The 20591-nt window shown below is 39.5% G+C and overlaps 1 protein-coding gene across 2 annotated transcripts in view; it reads left to right on the top strand.

Annotated features, from left to right (window-relative positions):
* Nucleotides 1-1170: 1170 nt before the first annotated feature.
* The window catches only part of RXFP2 (relaxin/insulin like family peptide receptor 2), a 58106-nt gene continuing 38685 nt past the window's right edge, over nucleotides 1171-20591 (top strand). For both annotated transcript variants that reach the window (XM_012810006.1, XM_003797633.2), the window contains exons 1-2: nucleotides 1171-1327; nucleotides 19728-19874. In XM_012810006.1, the coding sequence (XP_012665460.1) occupies nucleotides 1207-1327; nucleotides 19728-19874 (268 nt within the window). In that variant the 5' untranslated portion in view covers nucleotides 1171-1206. The remainder of the gene's footprint in view (nucleotides 1328-19727; nucleotides 19875-20591) is intronic.

Genomic DNA, 20591 nt, shown 5'->3' with positions numbered 1-20591 from the left:
TCACTTTATTCTCTTTGTTGCTTTTTCTTTTGGTTTGAAAGATCAGATATGAAAACATCTAAATGTATCTGGAAGGTGTCTAAGGGAGTTTAACGCACTTCTGAAAAGAGAACAGAACTAAATAATGTTATAAATAAAATATTTTTATTTCAAATTCTGTTTGAATCCTTATTCTATTAAAGTTGGAATCAAAGAAAGAACAAAAAAACCTCCATCTCTTGTGATTTGTGATGACGATCGCAAGATAGTTTTTCAAACAGTGTTGTTCAGACACAGTTAATAAGAACATATAAGAGAACTGGTATCTTTCAGTTACAAAATCCTCTGTCCAAATCAGGACTACGAACTGTTTTCTGCTTAGTTACCGGTTCATAAAATATATACTCAGACAAGGAAATTCTATAATGTCTTTTTGGAAAAGTCTTTATGTTTATGCTCGGACCAGTAGAATCCTAGAACCAAAACACCCTTTCTATACTTTGTGTATTAACTATTGTGTGTTAACTATACTATTCAGGAAGCTGCCTCCAAGCTAGTAAGAACTAAATTGTAATTAACAGTTTCTAATAGCCATGCAACACAGAACTGAAAGCAAGAAGAAAAAGAATATGGTTATGAGGGTGAAGTTCAAAATATTGTATAACTACTCCACAATAAATAATTATTTAACCCAAAGCCGTATATTTTCATGATTATCTTTCTAGGTGTCATTTGAAAACATTTCAGTGGATTTGAGTAGAGGCGGGTGTTGTTCGTGCATCTGTCAGTGAGCAGCTTTTTGTCGTTTGCTTATTGCATGAAAATAGGCAACATGTGAAGCCTTTCCTAGCCTACTCCGTGTAAATCTATATCTCTTTATATTTAGGAACTTCTACATAAATATATATGTCTGGATTTAAATAAGAGCGGATTGCTCTATGTGCTTTGAGGATAACACATTTTAAGTGATTAGAAAATGTTTCTTATCTACCAATTGTCATCTTATTTATGCGTCCCTTTACACACAGGAATGAATTAATGATGAAGAGCACGACTGCAGATATAACATAAAATGAGACAGAAAAGAAAGAACAAAAAAGGCAGGCTGCATAGTGACAAGAGTCCGTCTCCCCTGGTGCCAGTGAAGGTCTAGCTGTGAGCATGCTCAGACACTTGGGAGGCACCGAAGTTACTATATCAGAACTCCTTCTGAGGTACAAGGAGGACATGTCTAATAACGCAACGCTGCAAACCTGTTGCTATTTTCCTGGTATTAAGCATCTCTTCAGCCTCAGATTGATTGCAATGTTCTTTCTACTTCACTTCCTCGTTCTCATAGATGTCAAAGGTAAGGCTGCTGCTTTCTTGCTTTAAAATTGCAATTCCCAAAGAATACAAAACTTCTATTATGTTCCACCGTGTTTGTAGGAGACTCATTGCAGTGTTTGAAAAGCAGGCGTCGGATGTGCCTTGTCCTTGTCATTATCATTAATTGCTATGGTCCCATACAGCCTCTCGATTTTTAGAGGCACAAAAATTTCGTGGAAACATGCCTTTCTATGTTATTAAGGCTGTAGATGAAATACTTTTAAAAAAATACTGTTGACTATATCAACTACAATGAAGTCTTTTATTATGTGTTTTAAGAGTTAGGACAAGTAAAAAAGGTGGTATGACAAATTAATAAGCTACAACTGGGTTGTGTGAGATTTCATTCTGCTGAAATATGTCCATAATATTTATATAATTGTTAGTAACTATGCTTCATTGTTAAATATAGTTAGACTGAGATTTCCAAAGACACACACTGATTTAAAAAACAGTATTTCTCCTTAACAGTGTATTTGTCTTAAATAAAGTTACAAAAAAAATCTACAAAAGTACATCCTCGTAGGTAATTTTCTTTTTGTTTTTAACTTGTGGAAATCTTAATTTCAGTCAAACTGTTAATTTTCAAGTTGGTCACATTTTTTATTTTAAAACCTTTAGCAAATAAAAGATAAAGATTTTTAAACTATCTAAATTTCATTTTGAATTTAAAATGATACTAAGACATTGCAAATTATTTTAAAATGTTATCCTCATACACACGGTATAATGTTTATTTTGTATTTTAATCTCTCTTATGTGAAAAGCTAAGGAGAAACTCTGTGAACTCATCTTGCATTCAATATATTTGTGGGAAGCCGTCTATGTCCTTCATTTAAGGTCTTACCTCAGACGTTCATGTCCTATTTATATCTGGAATGTTCAGTTTTATAGGAGTTTTAAGAAGTGTTACAAAGTAGGTTCTTAAGTTTAAGACCTGTCATAGAGGTCATTCATGCCCTTAAAAAAATTCTTTAATGTACAGGATTGTAACTATAGTCAACCAATTTTTACTGTATCCGTGCTTTTACTCTTGAAAATGCATTTAATTGATTTTCTTAAACCCATTCTGAAATTAAAAAACATCCATTACTAAAAAAATGTTTTATGATTTACCATATGTAGTGGTATCCCTTAAACTAAAAAGAACAGAAATTCCAAAGATATAATTTTTGTTTGATTTTTATTTCTAAGTAAATGCCTATTTCAAATCTTTGGTACTAACCTACTAAATATTTATCAGCTCATTATTCTTCATTTTTATTCTCTAATTTTACATTACTTTTGGCTGCTAATTTAAATCTTCAAGTTTGATATAATTTATTTTCAAAGACACTGATCAATACATTAATATCCGACTCCTATCTATAAACATAATAAGCATTTGTTATATAATTAATAAAACTTTGTTTTCACAATAAATTATAGACAGTTAAAATAGTAAGGCTCTTAATAGTGACTAAACAAAGGTCATTTAGAATAATGTAAGAGTAAGCTTTTTAAATTTAAGTAATTATTTGTGATAGATTCTTAGGCCAAATACAGCAAATGAAGAGTTAGAAATTATAAGATTGCCTTGTGTCTCCTGACTATTATCACCCTGGAGTGTCTAAGGTCTGTATTAAGCTGCAGACTCCAATACACAACTGAGGGTAACATGTCTTATTATTTTTACAAGCATTTAATCATTAATGTATTGACTATGCATATTAAGATAGGCTTAAACATGAAATTAAAAGCACGAAGTGTTGAGGATGGTATTTGAGAACTACCAGTTTCTACTTATTTAAATGATTTGCTTAACTTCAAAAAAGTGCGTCCGTTAGAAGCCGTGCCTGAGCGGCATTTCAAGGTGAGCAGTACTTGACTGCCCCCTAACGGCCAAGTTCAAGGCACGACTTCGACAGTCCTTTTGTAAGCGATGTCAGTTTAACTTGACTGCTATTTGAGAAAAGATTTTCCAACTGAATTTTAATTTCGTACCTGTACCTCCCTGCTGCAGGCAGCTGTGAAAATCAATTATATTTCAGGCCGATCATCCTAAGGGCTCGCCTGTTTAGGGGCTGAACGGAGTCTGCTCGGAGGGAGAGGGGGAAAGATCGCGACCCCAGGGGTTAAAACCTTTAGAAATCCTTTGTCTCCACCAACTAAATACATCAGACAACAGATGTTTATGCATGTATTCATCTTACTATGAAAAAATGTGACCAGATGTAATAAAATAGTTTTAAGGCCTCTCAATTGAAGTGACAAAATTGACCACCACTTGAATTTTAGAGATGAAATTGGGATGCAGTTTTCCAGTAAGTTGATACGGAGAAATGACCCATTTTAATCCTGGAAAATAGAAGCCCAAATAAAATTCAATTAGCAAAGAATGATTTCGTATAACTAGTTATGCAAAGACAGTTGCACAGAGCTTTTAGGAGTATGTATCTGTAGTATTTAAGAAACCAAAATGGTTTGATTTACTTGTTTGGTAAATACACAAATTAATGTTCATCAAGAAAAAATGAATGTTCCTGTTTTACATGGGAAATAATAGTAGAAATTGGAAGCATAATTATCTGTTTTAAAAAATCTTGTCTCATACGCTTTATTCATATTGCATCAATTTCTCACCCCTATGTTTGCATGTATTCAGTATGTACTTAAAAAAATGGTTTGTGGTGAAGTTTCAATGTTGCTACCAGAAAAGTGTCCCCAACCCCAAAATAAAACAATTAATTTGGAACTTATGTGATAAACAGACTTTTGAATGCTTTAAGACTAGAAAAGAATTGCAATTGAAAAATTAGCTTAATAACAAGTAAAAACAAACCTTTAAAATACATTCAAGATGTTTGATAAAATTCCAGCCTTCTCCTTCCGCTCTGTTCTTCTGCCTTGGCCCCCTTCCTCTCTTTCTGTTCGTGTCTCTCTTCCTCTCCCTCAGCTCCTGCCCAGGCAGGAGTACTCCTCACCTCCAAACACCTCCTTTCTTTGCTGAACTTTTTTTCCTCCAGCACTTGCTGAATCTTCCTTGACCCCCCTTTTTGGACCCTCACCCCCTTCCTATTATTTGCTTTCATCCCTATCACCTCCTGGCCCAGGCAGTGGTCACAAATCCATTGCTCAGATTGCTGTAACACATGCCCTGCACAACCAAACAGTATTGTACCTTATCATTTCAATCCTGGATGTTCCCTTTTCCTAGGTCCATAGCTAATTGTCTACAATTCTGAAATCCAGAAAGTTCTGAAAACTAAAAGATAGATCACTTTTGTCTACAGAATCTGGTTGGAATTGGCTAGAAGGATTTTGCCCCAGACCTAGTTGGAAATGTTATATAATTTATAGCATATGCATATGTATTAACTTTCTAAAATTAAAAAAGTTATAAATTTTGCATCATATATCTCCAATGGGTCTCTGCTAAAGTGATACTGATCTGTACTAACCCCAAGCTGAGTCCGAGCACCAGCTGCCTGCCTCATACCCAACAGTGGGGTGGTGACTATTTGCTTTTCCCGGGGAAGTTCAGTGTTACTAGAATGTGTTTGGTAAGGGAAAGATACTTTAAATTCGTTCTCCATTTCTCTAATTCCAGTTTATTTTTTATTCAATCTCTAGATTTGGGTTTTTCTTTTATTTCGGTGATTCTATTTTTCATTTCAGTAATTCCAACTGTATGGAAAGCCGTCCGTCTGGTTTATAAACTTCTATTCTTATTTCCTGGTGTTCTCCCATTTTAGTTCTTTGAGAATTTTAACCATATAGATTTTAAACTATGCTTTACATCTCTATCATCTCATGATCCAGCCCCAAATCTAAACCTCATTTGCAGAGGTACCACTGCCACCTTCCCCCCGGTCATGAGCAAGGGACATTATTCAAACCACAACCTTAGGTGATCAGACTTAGTCCATCCCCCATCCACTGTCAGGGGCCTGGCCCCAGTGCTTTGCTTCACGTGGGTCCCAGCCCTTCCCACCGACCTGCATTCAGTCTCCTCCCCAAGCTGGCGCCAAACCCAACTCTAATTCTCTTTCCATCCAGCTCCCTGCAGACCAAGTGACTAGAGCTCCTTTCACAACACTGTTTTGCTTCTCTAGTCACGTTCTATGGAGACTTTTCTCTCCTACGTCCTAAATGTTTTCACGAAAAAAAAAAATGTAGTATCAATTTTTTCTTTGTCTGTGGAAGAGAATATGTGGTAAGAGGATATTGAGGATTTGCTCACAGTGGATGATCCTGATCTAGAAGTTCAGTAAAGAGGCGGGTTTTTCCTTCAGATCGCATTTTCTCAGAGATTAGAGGTGGGTGGGCATATCCTTCAGAGATTTTGACTCAAAAAATAAAGTAGGGCGGTGCCTGTGGCTCAAAAGGGTAGGGAGCTGGCCCCATGTGCGGGAGGTGGAGGGTTCAAACCCAGTCCTAGCCAGAAATTGCAAAAAGTAATAATAATAAAGTGGTAACCAGATGTTAAGAGCTGAGGATGGGAGAGGCAGCAGCCAAATGAAGTGTGATTTGGGGTCAGCAAACCCGCATTCAGGTCACAGCCCAGTTTCTTACTGAAGTTTGGCCTTTGGCATACCAAATAACTTCTCATGTTATCCAAAATCATCACGATTCTAAAGAACCATTTGTAATGACATTAAGGAAATAGATCCTAGAAATTTAGCCCCTGAAGATTCCGTAGGCCTAAGGTGGGGACTCTGCCATTTAGGAAGCCCCCAAGTGATTTGATGACCCAGGCACTCCATGGATCACACCTCTGGAAAAACTGATATTGCAGTTAGCATATCAAAATACATGTGGGGATTTTTGTTGTTGTTGTTATATTCTTTGTGTGTACCAGGATTTCTAGGTGAGTTCATCTGGATTTTTTAACACATTAATTCTACTTGAAAAGGTGTTTTACATTTGGGAGGCTATAGGGGGAAATTAAGTATTTGGCAAAGGACTAGCCAAACCTACACTGTCTAATAATCAGTATACAGATTCTTTATGGATAGTATAATCCCCAAACTATTATTGTGCAGTTTTGCCTATAGATCAGTCTTGATGTTAATTACCACTCCTGCCTTTAGGGTAAATTAATAAACCCATAACACAAACAGCTAGGGAAGAATCTCTTCTGATTTGGGTCATTTATTACACAGCTTTCATTACCCATTTTTCATTATCCATCAGCCAGTGGACATTGTCTTGGTCATTGCCTGTCTCTCTGTCTCTCTCTGAGTCATGCTTTGCCTGGAATATTCTATTTCAACCACATATGCTAAAAATAGTATATTTATTACTGTAGATATCTCTACTCCTAATTTCCTTTTATGGTAATTTATGATATATAAGAAATTTAAAAGTTACAGATTCATATCCATTTTGCCTTGAGAGCCACTGCAAAAAAAAATATTCTTTTAATGTCTCAAATTCTATCTGAGAGTGAGATGATGGTCTTTATGTAGACTTCCTTATGGGCAGGAAAAAGATACTAATCTATGCTGAATGTTACTGGAAAACCCTGCTCCCTTATTTGAAGCCATTTCCTTCATGACTATTTCTTGTTTCTCATTTTAAATTGCTGCTCTTACTGTAATAAGTAAAGCTGAAATAATCTACTTGGAAAAATAAGTTACCCTTCCTCAGAGAAGAGGGCTTCACAAATGCTATGTTATTTTTGCCTATTATACATGTGAATTATAAGTTTTTTAAAGAATAAAGCATTACAAAATGTGCTATGCTATGACCTGGTTGTCATACTAATGTGAGTCATGCTACCCAACCTACATAGAGTTCCCTGGAAAATTAGGAGAGGCCTAGCCACCTCTCCTCTTCCATAGTAGCTGGCTTCAAGCAAAAATGTCAATATAAAAAAACTGATGTACTGATGTAAGACAAATAAAAAAAGGAAAATGAGTATAAAGCGTCTACGTGCACTTAGCACACATTGGCATCACAGTCAACAAGTGTATGTCCAAGTGAGGCCTAAGCTTCAGACATGGACTTTAGGTATATGTGGCTCACTTATACGATCAACATTGCTATTCCTGAAAATTTTGATTAAATTTAGACAACAATTTTTGAGGCATCTGCTGCATGCTAAGACTGAGAACTTTTCTAGCCACTGGGAGAATCAAAATTTATAAAATAAATTTATTTCCATTAGATGGGATACAATGAACTGTGGGAAAAAAGAAAAAAAATCTATAATTATTAATGAGCCATAAATACTACAATAGAGTAATATGCAAGATGGTTGGGGTCGGAATAGAGAAATTTTGTACTCTACCGTGGTCTTGGAAGGTTTCAGTAAGGTTTTCACAGAGATGACTTCTGAGTCGAATATCAAAGAGGAAGTAGGAAAGGAAGAAAAGATTCAGAAAAGCACATGTTAAAATCTCAGTATCTTATTATCTTAAAATCGGGAATGCCAGAAACGTTTTCCTATTTGAACACAAGCTAATTGTAAAAAGTAATGGAGAACTATTGGTGGTTGTACCTGCTCTGAAATCACTTTGGATGCATCAGTTTGCTCATCTTCAAGACTGTACTTTTTCCTTGAGGAACATGCAATACAATTTTATCCATTTTAATTTTCAAAGACATTTTGCATTGTCTCCAGTCTGGGGCTCCTGTGAATAATGCTTCTGGGAACATTCTTGTATGAGTCTCTTGGTGCCATATGTGCATGTGTTTCCATGGGCTTATGCCTAGAAGTAAAACTGCTGACTCATAGGGTTTGCAAACTTCAGGTTGAGTAGATGATGAAAAACGCTTTTGCAAAGCAGCTGCTCCAATTAGCATTCCCACCAGTGTATAGCTTCAAGTCTTCACCAAATGGTATAATGTTGTTTTTTTTTTTTTAATTTTTAAATTGTACCCATTCTAGTAATCTGTAATGACATCTTATTATGGTGGTAATTTGTATTTCCCTGATTATAAATTAGATGTAGTACCTCTTCAGATGTTTTTAGCTATTTGAATGTACCCTTTTATTCAGAACCTATTCAAGTCTCTTGCCCATTTTTCTATTTACTGTTCATCTTTTCCTTATTGATTTGTAGGATGTCTGTGTGTGTTCTAATTACAGGCCCTTTGCAAATATCTCCTACTCTGCAGCTTGCCTCTATATTTCACTCCTTTTTTTAAGAAAAAAACAGAGGTTTTCTATTTTTTTATATTTTCTTTTTTATATCTTTTTTTTTTATGTTTAGTGCTTTTGTTTGTTTTTTCTTTTTTGTATTCTTCGTAAGATCTCTATGCCACAGTCATAAAGATTTTCTCTTACATTATTCTTCAGAAACCCTATTTTTTCATCTTTCATATCCACCTGGAATTGAATATCACCCTCACACACTGCTCTGCAGTGCAAATATTCATGGGTCTGTCTTTCTCCAAACTTTATATTCTATTCCATTAGTCTTTGTACCAGTGACACACTGCTTGAATTCTTGCTGCACAGATAACAAATTCTCTCACCTTGTCTTCTTCCTCAAGGCTGCCCTGGTTCTTCATGTCCTTTTGCATTTCGGGTTGCTGTGAGAATCCACTTCTCCATAACACCCAGGATTTTAACTGAGATTGCTTTAATCTAGATCAATTTGGGGAAAGAATTAACATCTTTAAAATATTAAGTCTTTTGTTTATTTAGGTCTTTGTCTCTCAATAATAGTATCTACTTTTTTTTTTGCAGTTTTTGGCCAGGGCTGGGTTTGAATCCACCACCTCCAGCATATGGGGCTGGCACCCTACTCCTTTGAGCCAGAGGCACCGCCCAGTATATACTATTTTTTTAACTGTTGGGGATTCATTGGGGTACAAAGACCAGGTTACACTGATTGCATTTGTTAGGTAAAGTCCCTCCTGTAATTGTGTCCCATCCCAAGAGGTATGTCACACCCCGTGACCTCCCAAACCCTCCTTCTCCCTCCCAGCTCTGCCCTTCCCCGACCCCCCCACCACATAGTAGGTCACCAATTGTCCTCATATCAGAACTGAGTATATATGATTCTTGCTTCTCCAGTCTTGTGATGCTTTACTAAGAAGTGTTCCACTTCCATCCAGTTTAAAAAAAAGATATAGGGCGGCACCTGTGGCTCAGTGGGTAGAGTGCCAGCCCCATATACTGAGAATGGTGAGTTCAAACCTGGCCCGGGCCAAATTGCAACAAAAAAATAGCTGGGCATTGTGGTGGGTGCTTGTAGTCCCAGCAACTCAGGAGGCTGAGGCAAGAGAATCACCTAAGCCCAGGAGTTGGAGGTTGCTGTGAGCTATGACACCACAGCACTCTATGGAGGGTGACAAAATGAGATTCTGTCTCTAAAAAAAAGATATAAAGTCTCCATCCTTTTTACGTAAAATATCATGTGCATTTTTGGCTAGATTTATGCCTGAATATATAACACTGTAGATGCTATAGCAAATGGTGTGTTTCCCAAGCAGCTCACTTTCTGTTTGTGGCTGATACAAACTACAACTGACTCTGCAGAAGCCTTGCTAAACTTATTAACACTAATGATTTATTATTTGAGATTTTTTATGTTCATAGTCATACCAGTAATGAATAATTGCAGTTTTATTTCTTCTCTCCCAGTATTTATACCATTGATTTACTTTCCTTGATGAACTGCATTGGCTAAGTCCTTCAGTATAATATTGAATAGATACAGTAACAGTGGACATCATTGTCCCGTGGCCAATGCCAAAGGGAAAGCCTCCAAAAGCTCACTGTTGGCATGTTACACGCTGTGTGTTTTTATAGATACCCTAGTTAAATCAAATAAGTTTCCTTCTATTTTTATTTTGCATAGTTATTTTATTTTTTATTTTCATCAATTTGGAGGATATAAGTTAAGTTTCTTTAAACATACGAGGGCTGTCCAGAAAGTATCCAGCCCTGTACTATGAAAATAGTATTTATCAGGAATGGCTGGATACTTTCCAGATAGCCCTTGTCTATATTGTACATTGGTGTATAATTATTTTAAAGTCAGGATCTGAGCCATAAAGCTCCATTTCATCTCTGGAGAGTCTCCTGAGCAAAGTTAAAGACAAGTGGCAAAACTGGGAAGAACTATCTCCAAGTTAGAGAACAGAGGGCTCGCCTCCCTGAAGAATTCTGGTTGCACTGCCAGACCCCGTTTTCTCACACTTGGTTCCAAACCCTGTCCCAGACCAGGGCTGTCAGAAATGAAAGTCTCGGCAGGCCAAGGGCAGACATAAGTTAGCAAGTTTTTCACAAAGCTACATGTATTCCTTCGAAAGGATTGTCTTTTCTTCTGTGCATGTGTTCTCTCTAATTCTTAACTATGTTTTTATAAGTCAATGTTAAAATCAATGGCTGGTGATTTAGGGGTAGAGTTTTAAACATATCCTTATTTGCAAACTAAAATATTAGCAAGTTTTTGCAGGTCTTAAATTCCTTGATGGCTTTTATTGGTCTAAGAAATGCAAAACATTGACATCCCTATCAGTGACATTCAGGGTTTTGACATGAAGAGGGAGAAAGAAACTTTTATGAAATCAGGAGGAAGTAAACCAGGGCAGTGGGACGTCGCTGCAAAGACAGAAGAAAGACAAAGGAAGAAATCTTTCAAGCTGGTGAATGTGCTCGAATGAGTCCAATGCTGCAGGAAACCATGGAGGAAATGGACTAAAATACACCTGTTAGAGTTAGTAACAAAAAGTGTGCTCGTGATTCTGGTGAGAAGAATTTCAAGGCCAAGACTGGAAGCTCTGGGTTTCAGAATGAAAGGGTAGTAAGAAAATGGAGGCATGGACTCCTATGGTCTTTCTAAGATATGTGTGGCTATAATCGGACTTGGCTGGGCTGATTGGTTTATTTGATTGTTTTGTCAGAAGAGCTGATTGAATAAGATTATTGTTAACAAATACAGAACAGAGAAAGAGACGTTGACAATATAGGAAAGAAAAGAAATTATTAAAGAAGAATGAGTCTGAGAAACTGAGGTCAAGTGCAGTACGGAACATAGATGGAAGACTTTTCCATGGACAAGAAGGAAGAACTTCATCCCTTATACATCCTTAAAGAAGCATCTGAGGCCTTGGTATAGGACTGTGCAGTTTCCATTAGGTTCTGCGTGAGTGTTGTCTGTGAACAGTGTCCCATACTTGTGCAAGGTTTGTCCTGTGTGACAGTCTTGGACATACCATAGGTAAATTTGTAAATTGAGTCTGGGTGTAATGGCTCACACCTGTAATCCCAGCACTTTGGGAGGCTAAGGCAGAAGATTGCTTGAAGCCAGGAGTTCAAAACCAGCCTGGGTAACATACCCTGTCTCTACAGAAAATAGAAAAAAATTTAGTGTGCATTTGTAGTCCTAGTTACTTGGGAGGCTAAGGAAGGAGGATTGCTTGAGCCCAGGAGTTTGAAGTTGCAGTGAGCCATGACTATGCCTCTATACTCTAGTCTGGGTGGCAGAGAGAGACTCTATCTCACAAAATAAAATGAAATGAAATAATTTTTAAATTAAAATAATTTAAGTTGAAAAAAAAAGTTAAGTTGATGTAAACTTTGCCTTCAGGGTAACATTTTCTACTCTGGCTCCCTACACCATGGCTGGAAGAAACATGTACAGTGATCTGTTGGAAGGAGCCTCGGTTCAGCATGGGCCCAGACCTCCTGTCTGGAATTGGGCCTCAACTATGGTGAAAAAAAGTCTGAAGGGGACCAATTCCAACCAGCTCCTCCTAGGACTTCACTCAGCTCTAGATGTTTATAATTGTTTGCCTCAAGACTGAGGTGAGGCTCCTGAACCTTCTAGAGCCAAGCTGCCTTCCCACATATCCCAAGTCCTCCCACAATCACTCTGCAGAGAATGGGTTAGCAAAGCCAGGCCATGCAGGCTTCCCAACAAGCTCCCAGACTCCCAAGGCCCACGAGGGTCTCTGGAACCAGTGAGTGTGTGTGGAGGGGAGGGGGGGAGAGTTCTCTTACAACTCCCGCCCCACCTCCTTCGGAAAGAAGAGCAAAACAAGGAGAGCGAAGCTGCGTTGACAAGCAGCTGTGAGTCAGCATGAATCTGTGAGCATCTGCTTATGTATCTGTGCATGGGGGGGGGAGGGGTCCTTGGAAAACCCCAGGAAAGGTTAGAGTTCCTGGAGGTAGAGCAGTCAATGAATCAGACAGGAATTAGAAGAGAGAAGCCAATAAATAAAGAATAAATAAAGGTATCAGTTTCTCTCCATTCCAAGTTTTCTGGACCAAGTTCCATTAGGGTTTCTAGTCTGTCTGATTCACAGTCACCCTTCCACCATCTTCTGTCCTTCACCCACCCGCCTTTTGTCCATGCTCCGAGTTCACCATCCTCAGGCAGGTTTTAGGAAGAAGGTAGTCTCTCTAACCATGCAGAATAAGATGGACATTTATATACTAAAAGATAAGGTTTTTGGTTTTTTTGAGACAGAGTCTCATTATGTCACTCTCGGTAGAATGCTGTGGCATCACAGCTCACAGCAACCTCAAACTCTTGGGCTTAAGCATCACAGCTCACAGCGACCTCAAACTCTTGGGCTTAAGCTAGTCTCTTGCCTCAGCCTCCCAAGTAGCTGGGACAATGCCCAGCTATTTTTTTGTTGCAGTTGTCATTATTGTTTAGCTGGCCTGTTTGAACCCACCAGCCTCAGTGTATGTGGCTGGTGCTGTAACCACTGTGCTACGAGAGCCAAGCCTAAAAGGTAAGATTATAACCTAAACGAATGCATCTTTAAAAGTTTAGGCAGTTTGCTCTTCAGCAGAAGAAATAACTTTTGCAAGTCTTCCTTGTTTCCTTCAATCACTTATACCCGTCAAGGGACATAGGATTCAGTTTGTGATCTGTATAAAATCACCCAACCAAGGGGGATGTGGGACTAAAATCCATCCTGCTGAGAATGAGGTTGGCAATTTGAAATTCTCTCTCTTTTTTCTTTTTTAAAATCAGTATAAAATAAAATGTATTGTGCTTACTACACTCTGTTCTACAAGCTTAGGCATCACGTCCCCACATCTGTCAATCATCAGAAGAGGGAGAAATTTTCTGCAAAAAATCTACATATAGAGTCCCGAGGAGCTTTCACCAGCATAAGGTGGTGGGTTTGTTCCAGAAAACATAACAGAAAATAGGATTTTAAAGAAATTCAGCTAAGGCAGGAATCTCAAAATGGGAAGATGATGGGAGTAAACGTGTGAATGAAACTGGATCAGAATCCTGTGCACAATGACTGACGTGGCCCAGCAACACTGTCAGGGCAGGGAGGCCCAAACAGTAGCATCAAAATGTTAAAATTTCCAAGGTTTTTTAAAAAATGCATACACAACCAAGAGGCCAATTTATCTCCATCTGCCTTCATATAAAAGCCTTTCTAGAAATATTTCCCTAGTTTCCTTCACACAATAAAATGTCTACCCCACATGTGTGCTTTCAGTGACACTCAGGCTCTTCCCAGAAGTGGGGGGGGGGGGCCTTCCATTTGGGTGGACCCAGAAAGGGAACCGGAGTCATCTTTGCTCTTATAAGAGCTGCCCAGAATGGTGTTGCTGCCCCCTCAAAGATCCCAGCACCCGAAGGCCAGGCAGGAAAGGGTGTTTATCTGTCTTGGTGACTGACATCAAAGCCTGGCGCATAGTTACCGTCTCCTGCAGGTCAAATGAATGTTTCCTCTGGTGCTGCAGTTAGCTGGCTCTTCAGGCTCAATGGCACAGGCTTCCTCGGGGGGTTCTAGTCAGCAGCACCATGGCCTTCCTCGGTGACATGTCATCTGAATTGAGTTCAACCCCCCAGGAGTAGCATACTCTGGAAAGTGGCCTCCTTGGCCAGTGTCCCCAGTCCTCCCCCGTGGCCAGAGAGTCTCATCTCTGGCATTAGTGAGGGAGGTCTCAGCCAGAACATCAGATTAAGGGGACACAGGCTTTTTTTCTCAGCTTCATGTAAGACTAGCATTGGCAGAGAAGCAGAGAAGGCAAAGAGGAACTCTATTGATTCTTAAACTGAGGAATGTAAAGATCCTTCTCACCTGTTGTTTCCCAATAACCCAGGGTAAGTGTTGGAAGGAAGCAAGAAATATCTTTGGGCAGCAGTCCAACTGGCTTCAAAGGCCATCAAAAGTCATTTTAAAATCCCCTTTCATAGACATGTCCAGAATATTGACCAGAAGACAGTGGAAGGACTACTACTGAGCAATTCCCTCCCCCGGGCTCCACCCTCGCCTGCATGTTTGGCAGGAGTCTCACGGAAACTGCTGCAGAAGCCATCAGCATTGCCGGGATGTAGGAATCCTCCATTGGTGCTATCCCCAGTCTCATAAAAACTGTCTCTCTCCACTTCCACAGATGGCAGGAGAACAGACAGGAGACCCTGTGCTATCTACATACACCTAGGGATTCTTTTTCAGGATGTGCCAAATATAGCAGGGGGTCTTAATTATTTTTTTAAATTTTATAATGACAGAGCAGAATGATAAATGAAGTACGTGGAAAACCAAAGGGTATTTTGTCATCAGAATAACAACATGAGCCTGCCCCTTCGGGAAGCTTAAATTTTGAAAAGGGCTCTTCCTTCTATTCCTTTTTTTCAATTCCTAAATGACCTGTTAAATTATTCATTTAAAAAATTACTGAACACCAGCTTGGCACCTGTAGCTCAAGTGGCTAAGGTGCCAGCCACATTCACTGGAGCTGGCGGGTTCGAATCCAGCCCGGGCCTGCCAAACAACAATGACAACTACAACCAAAAAATAGCCAGGCGCTGTGGCAAGTGCCTGTAATCCCAGCTACTTGGGAGGCTGAGGCAAGAGAATCGCTTAAGCCCTGGAGTTGGAGGTCATTGTGAGCTGTGACACATGACATCATAGCCTTTACCCAGGGCGACAGCTTGAGACTCTGTCTCAAAAAAAAAAAAAAAATTATTGAACACCAAAGATGACACTAAGTTAGACAATGAGGACTTGAAGCACAGAGAACAAAGCATAGGGAATATATTTTACTTATTTAGTTTCCTTCCACATAAAAGTTATATTTCCATATATCTTCTAGAAGACATTTCCCTGGGGTAGAAAATAAACAACTGTGAGAAATGCAATTGGCAGATTCTGTTCATATGTGGTCGGTCCTTCCCTTTCTCTTTTTTGCCCATACCTGGTAGATACAACTCAATTCTTTTTCTAGGGAGAGGAAATGATCTGGATCCCTCATATTTCTGCCAGTTGACTGTCTGCTTCTGCCTTTAAGTGAAGAGTCCACACCCATAAGATGGGCATTTGGTTGGGTCCAATCCTCAAAGAATTTATGGTTAGCTTCATGAAAAAATCCCAGAAGGAAGGCCGGCTGCAGTGGCTCACGCCTGGAATCCTAGCACTCTGGGAGACTGAAGCGGGTGGATTGCCTGAGCTCATAGGTTCAAGATCAGCCTGAGCAAGAGTGAGACCCCCATCTCTAAAGTAGCTGAGCATTGTGGCAGGCACTTGTAGTCTCAGCTACTTGTGAGGCTGAGGTAAGAGAATTGCTTAAGCCCAGGAGTTTGAGGTTGCTGTGTGAGCTATGACACCATGGCACTCTACCATGAGTGGTAAAGTAAGATTCTGTCTCAAAAAAAAAAAAAAAAAAAAAATCCCAGAAGGAAGCACAAGATCTTACTCAAACAGCCTCAGCTTTCTATTTCAAAATTCTCTTCAATCAAATGCTTAATCATGTTGATACTAGAATTTTCTCACCAGGGCCTTGGTCTCAGGAATCAAAGAATGAATTCACAGACCATAAGTAGGCAAAAGCGAAGATTTTATTATAAGTAAAAGAAAGGCAGATAAGAAAGCCTCCAATACAATGGAAGGGGTTCCAAACGGGGTTCCACCATAACTCCTCTGTCCAGGGCTTCTATATTTTCCCACAAGTTCTCTTTTCCTGATTGGCTCTTTCTATATGCAAAGTAAGGATTCTATCTTGTACCAATCAAGTAAGTATTGATCTCATACCAGTCACTATACTTACTCCCAACATATGTGATAGAGGAAAGCACATTTTCCAGTTGACCTATTTCCATGGTGGCATAGTTTTCGGTTGACCTCTCACCCATTTCTATGTTGTTGTAAAGTTTATGATATAAGGTTCCATACCCCTCCCCCCAGGGACTGTGGCATGTTGATTGTACAAGATATGAGGCTGCTCCCTCCTGCTGTTCCGTCACCCACGGCCATTTTCCTGTCCCTCATTTTTGTCTGCCCTACTCAGGTCCCCCTTCAATGTCCTCTAAACATCAAGAAAATATAATTGTTAAGAGGTTGCAAGGACATTTTCTTTGCTTATTTATCATTTACAACCTTCTGTCAGCTTCCAAAAGAGATCTGAAGCTGCTGAAAATAAAAACCATCCTACAAGGCAGCTCTAACTTGGAAGGCCCAGACCTCACAAGAACATTGTCCTCCAAACCAGAGTAGAAGTCATTTCCCTATCTTTATTTGAAGGTAATAATACCAACCGTACCCAGTTGCCATTAACATTAAATTAAGAACCTAGGAAATAAGTAAAAACCGTAGATGTGCATATGGTTTTACAGTAGGATAATCTGGGGTAGAGGAAGTTTAGACGATAGTCCCTTTTATATCTTTCATAAAAGTCACATTAAAAAATCCTGAAATGCTAAGACACAACAAGCTTCCCTTTTACATAGGGCTTCCTTCTTCAAGTTCTACCTTCTTACACGCCAACATTTATCCAGGCTCATGGTGAGCCGGGTGCTCCCAGCACTTCGCAAGCATTTGTTTGTCTAGTCTCCAAAACATACCCATGAGGCAGACACTGTCATTAATTCTATTTTAAATACAAAAAAACACGTTTTAAAGAGCTTAAGTAGCGTGCTGGAGATCACACAGCTAGTGGGTGGCAGCGAGAATTCTAATCTAGGTTTGATGGTCTCCGTGGTGCTTTATCACCAGCAAATATTTTCAAATAGTGGGTCACATCCCATTAAGGCATCAGGATAGCAATTTAGGGGCTTGTGGTCGCTTTTCAGGTGAATGAGACAGAATAGCAATGATCAGAGTGCATCCTACGTGGTAAAAGACAAGCAGTATGTAGACGTGGGTATGTGTGGGGTGAGTGGGGGGACTTGGGGGGTGTCAGCCCACGCTTGTGTATGAGTAGTGTGGGTGTGTGCGTGCTGGTGTCTGTGGACATGGTGGTTGTATGTGTAGGGTGTGGGGGGCTCGTGGAGGGTGGATGTGGGAGTGTGGGTGTCTCTGGGTTTATGCTGTATTGTGATACAAAATGTATTTCTAATTGTGAGTTACTGTCGTAAAAAAATTCAGAGCCACACCACAAAGATATTGACTCACTCATTCATGTTCCAAACACAGGAGGACTGCTAGTGTTTTTATAAATTTGCCTTCTATAGAGATCTTCACAAGTGAGAAGTGAAGGGATATTAAAATCTACGACTCAGTCAGCCTCTGCCCGGGTGAACAGACTTAGCGCCAACCCCAGCAGCAGGCGGCGGCAGAGGGATCTTCCCAAAATAGTCACGGGCCTGCCTGGTCTTATGCCTCGCTGCTGATGGGAAATCTTTCCTCTGCCACTAGGCAGCTATAGCAGAGAAAATAACTTTGCTTTCGTAAGGACAAAAAGGCCGTGGGGAAAAAACACCCAGAGCCACAGCCTGGGGCTTCCTCCTCCGACAGAGGATCGGGAATGCGCAAAGCAGCAGCGTCTGGAGCGGGCACCTCCCGCCCGGGCTGCCCGGAGCAGGCTGGACGCTCTCCTTGCGCCCTGGCCGGGCGTCCACAGTCACAGTAACGCAACCGCTAACGCTTGAATTATCCACTTATCCTCTCTGATGATGTCACTAAAGACTCAACGTGCATTGTCATAGCTGTAGTGCCCAAACTCAAACCTTTGCCCTTAAACAAATGGCATCATTTGCTAAACGATGGGGCTCCAGATTTTACCTTGTTAGGAGAGTCTCCTGGGGGTGTGAGGAGAGGACATCTTTCTACAAGGCAGCTTTAACTTGGAGGGCTCAGACCTTAAAAGGGCATTTCCCCCAAACCCAGAGTAGAAGTCATTTCCTCATCTTTATTTAGAGGTGATCATACCATCTTTATTTGGAGGTGGCATTGACATTAAATAAATTAACTAGGAAATACTCAGCACGAGGTAGATGATACTCCATGGAAGTTTGTTCTCTATTCTTCTGTTATGTTAAAAAATAAATCATCCACCTCGTAGAGCCAAGGAAATTCCTGGTGGTGATGCCAACCTTCAGTGATGTAGTTAGGAATATTTTGCCAATGTTCCTGGCACCCTTCAATAAATCATAATGAAACATGGCCGTTCCTGTCTTTATATACTCCATCTTGTGTGATATTTCAACCTCAATTCCTTTTTAAGAAATACATAATTTCCATAACTTTACTTGCCAAATTTGCGAACAGATCTTTCTTTTCTAGAAAGTACTCTCTCAAAATTGAAAGAGAAATTTATATCCCTTCCATGTAAATTTCTGGAATTGTTTTGGTGATGCCACCCATAGATACAGCACTTTTGTAAATGTTAGTTATGTTTTCTTTCTTTGCTCTCTTATTCAACCCAGCAGTTACTGTAGCTTTGTTGGACTTCTCTTACCTACCATGGGTAAGAAGATTACCTAGAATTGATCCTCGGTGAGGACTTAGCATCCTTGAAATTCAGGTTCCTGATCTCATAGATCCTCACAGCACAATGAAGGTAGTGTCAGAAGGATGATTCAAGCCCAGCCTGTGTCAATTTCCAAACAAATCACCACAGGCGAGATATTTAACTTCCCCAACTGTGACACATGAAGGATAAATGGCTCAAACCATAGCTGGTTGAAGAGTTAACTAAGATAACTAGTATCAAAGTGCCTGGCATGCCGTAAACCCAGTGAGTGTTAAATACTCAGGATTATCTCCCCTGATTCTAATGTGGGTCTGGGTTTCTCTTGCACACTTAGACATTCCTTCTGCATATGCATTTTTATTATGTTACCTCAAAGCTGTCTTGTAAAAAATTAATAAGTAAATAAACTCTTCTTTTGGATCCTATTGCTTATGGTTTCACTTTCCTGTTTCCAAGGGTGGATAACTCTTTTGACTTCCTACAAAAGCAGGACAACACATTTGGTTTTGTTTACTGTTACCTTGCAGAAATGAGTTCAAAAGGAATCTTGATTCCATTCTTGGTCTAGCTGGTGTTAGGTGAGATCATGGTTGTTTGAAATGTTAACATTAAAAATATTGCTCAAAACAAATTGTACACTAAGAATAACACCAGGCAAACTCAACTTAGGGTGCTTGTGAAAATTAAATAGGATAACATGAACAGATTTCTTGGCTATGTTAAAGCTTTGTTTCTCTTATGTGTGATTTTTCTCCCTTATTTCACATAGATTTTGCACTGACTGAAGGTAGTACGATCACTCCTTTGTGCCAAAAAGGATATTTTCCCTGCGGGAATCTCACCAAGTGCCTTCCCCGAGCTTTTCACTGCGATGGTGAGGATGACTGTGGGAACGGAGCCGACGAGGAGAACTGTGGTGAGTGCCCCACTGTGTTTCCACTATGCTGCCTCCTTGCTTTACAACCTCCTAAAAACTGTGGGCAAGTTGGATAATGACCTCATGGAGTGAACTTGGAGACCTGACTTGTTGTATAGGGGCTCTTTTTGTAATGAACATAATTACTCCTCAGTTTGAGATGGTGACATGAATTTTCATGTATGCACATTGCTAGAATCAGAGATTCAGTATTTATAAAATGTTATATTTTATTAACATTGAAATTATATTTTAAAATCTACTTGGGTACTCATTTTAATTTTAAGGGGCTTCCTCTAACTACTTCCTTATGGCTGTTAGTTTAGTTCTGCGGCAAGAACAGCCATAAAGTATGAATGGGCCCACCTAGAGAATTAGTTGATAAGCAGATTGATACTGAGGGCCACTTTGGGCTGGGAGTTTCAAATCACTGGGACACAGTGGGCTTGAGGTTGACAAAGTTCTCAATGTTGTGTAGTTCACACAATGTGAACTAAGAAAATGACAAACCTGTACTCAAGTAAGTTGGTCTCAGAGAGTGGTAAGTACCCTCAAGAAAATAAAGCAGGATAGGAGATAGAATGTGACTTGGAGGAGGGATATTTTAAGGATGTAATCAGAGAAAACTTTTTAAGATAATGACATTTGGGTTAAGAACTAAATAGAAAAAAAAAAAGAAAGAAAAAGAAAAAGAAAGGAAGCACCAAATATTCTGGA

The sequence above is a fragment of the Otolemur garnettii genome, unplaced genomic scaffold (assembly GCF_000181295.1).
Source record: "Otolemur garnettii isolate 467f Iridium unplaced genomic scaffold, OtoGar3 scaffold00120, whole genome shotgun sequence".
NCBI lineage: Eukaryota > Metazoa > Chordata > Mammalia > Primates > Galagidae > Otolemur > Otolemur garnettii.
The sequence above is the reverse complement of the archived record's forward strand: the minus strand, read 5'-3'. Positions and strand labels throughout refer to the sequence as shown.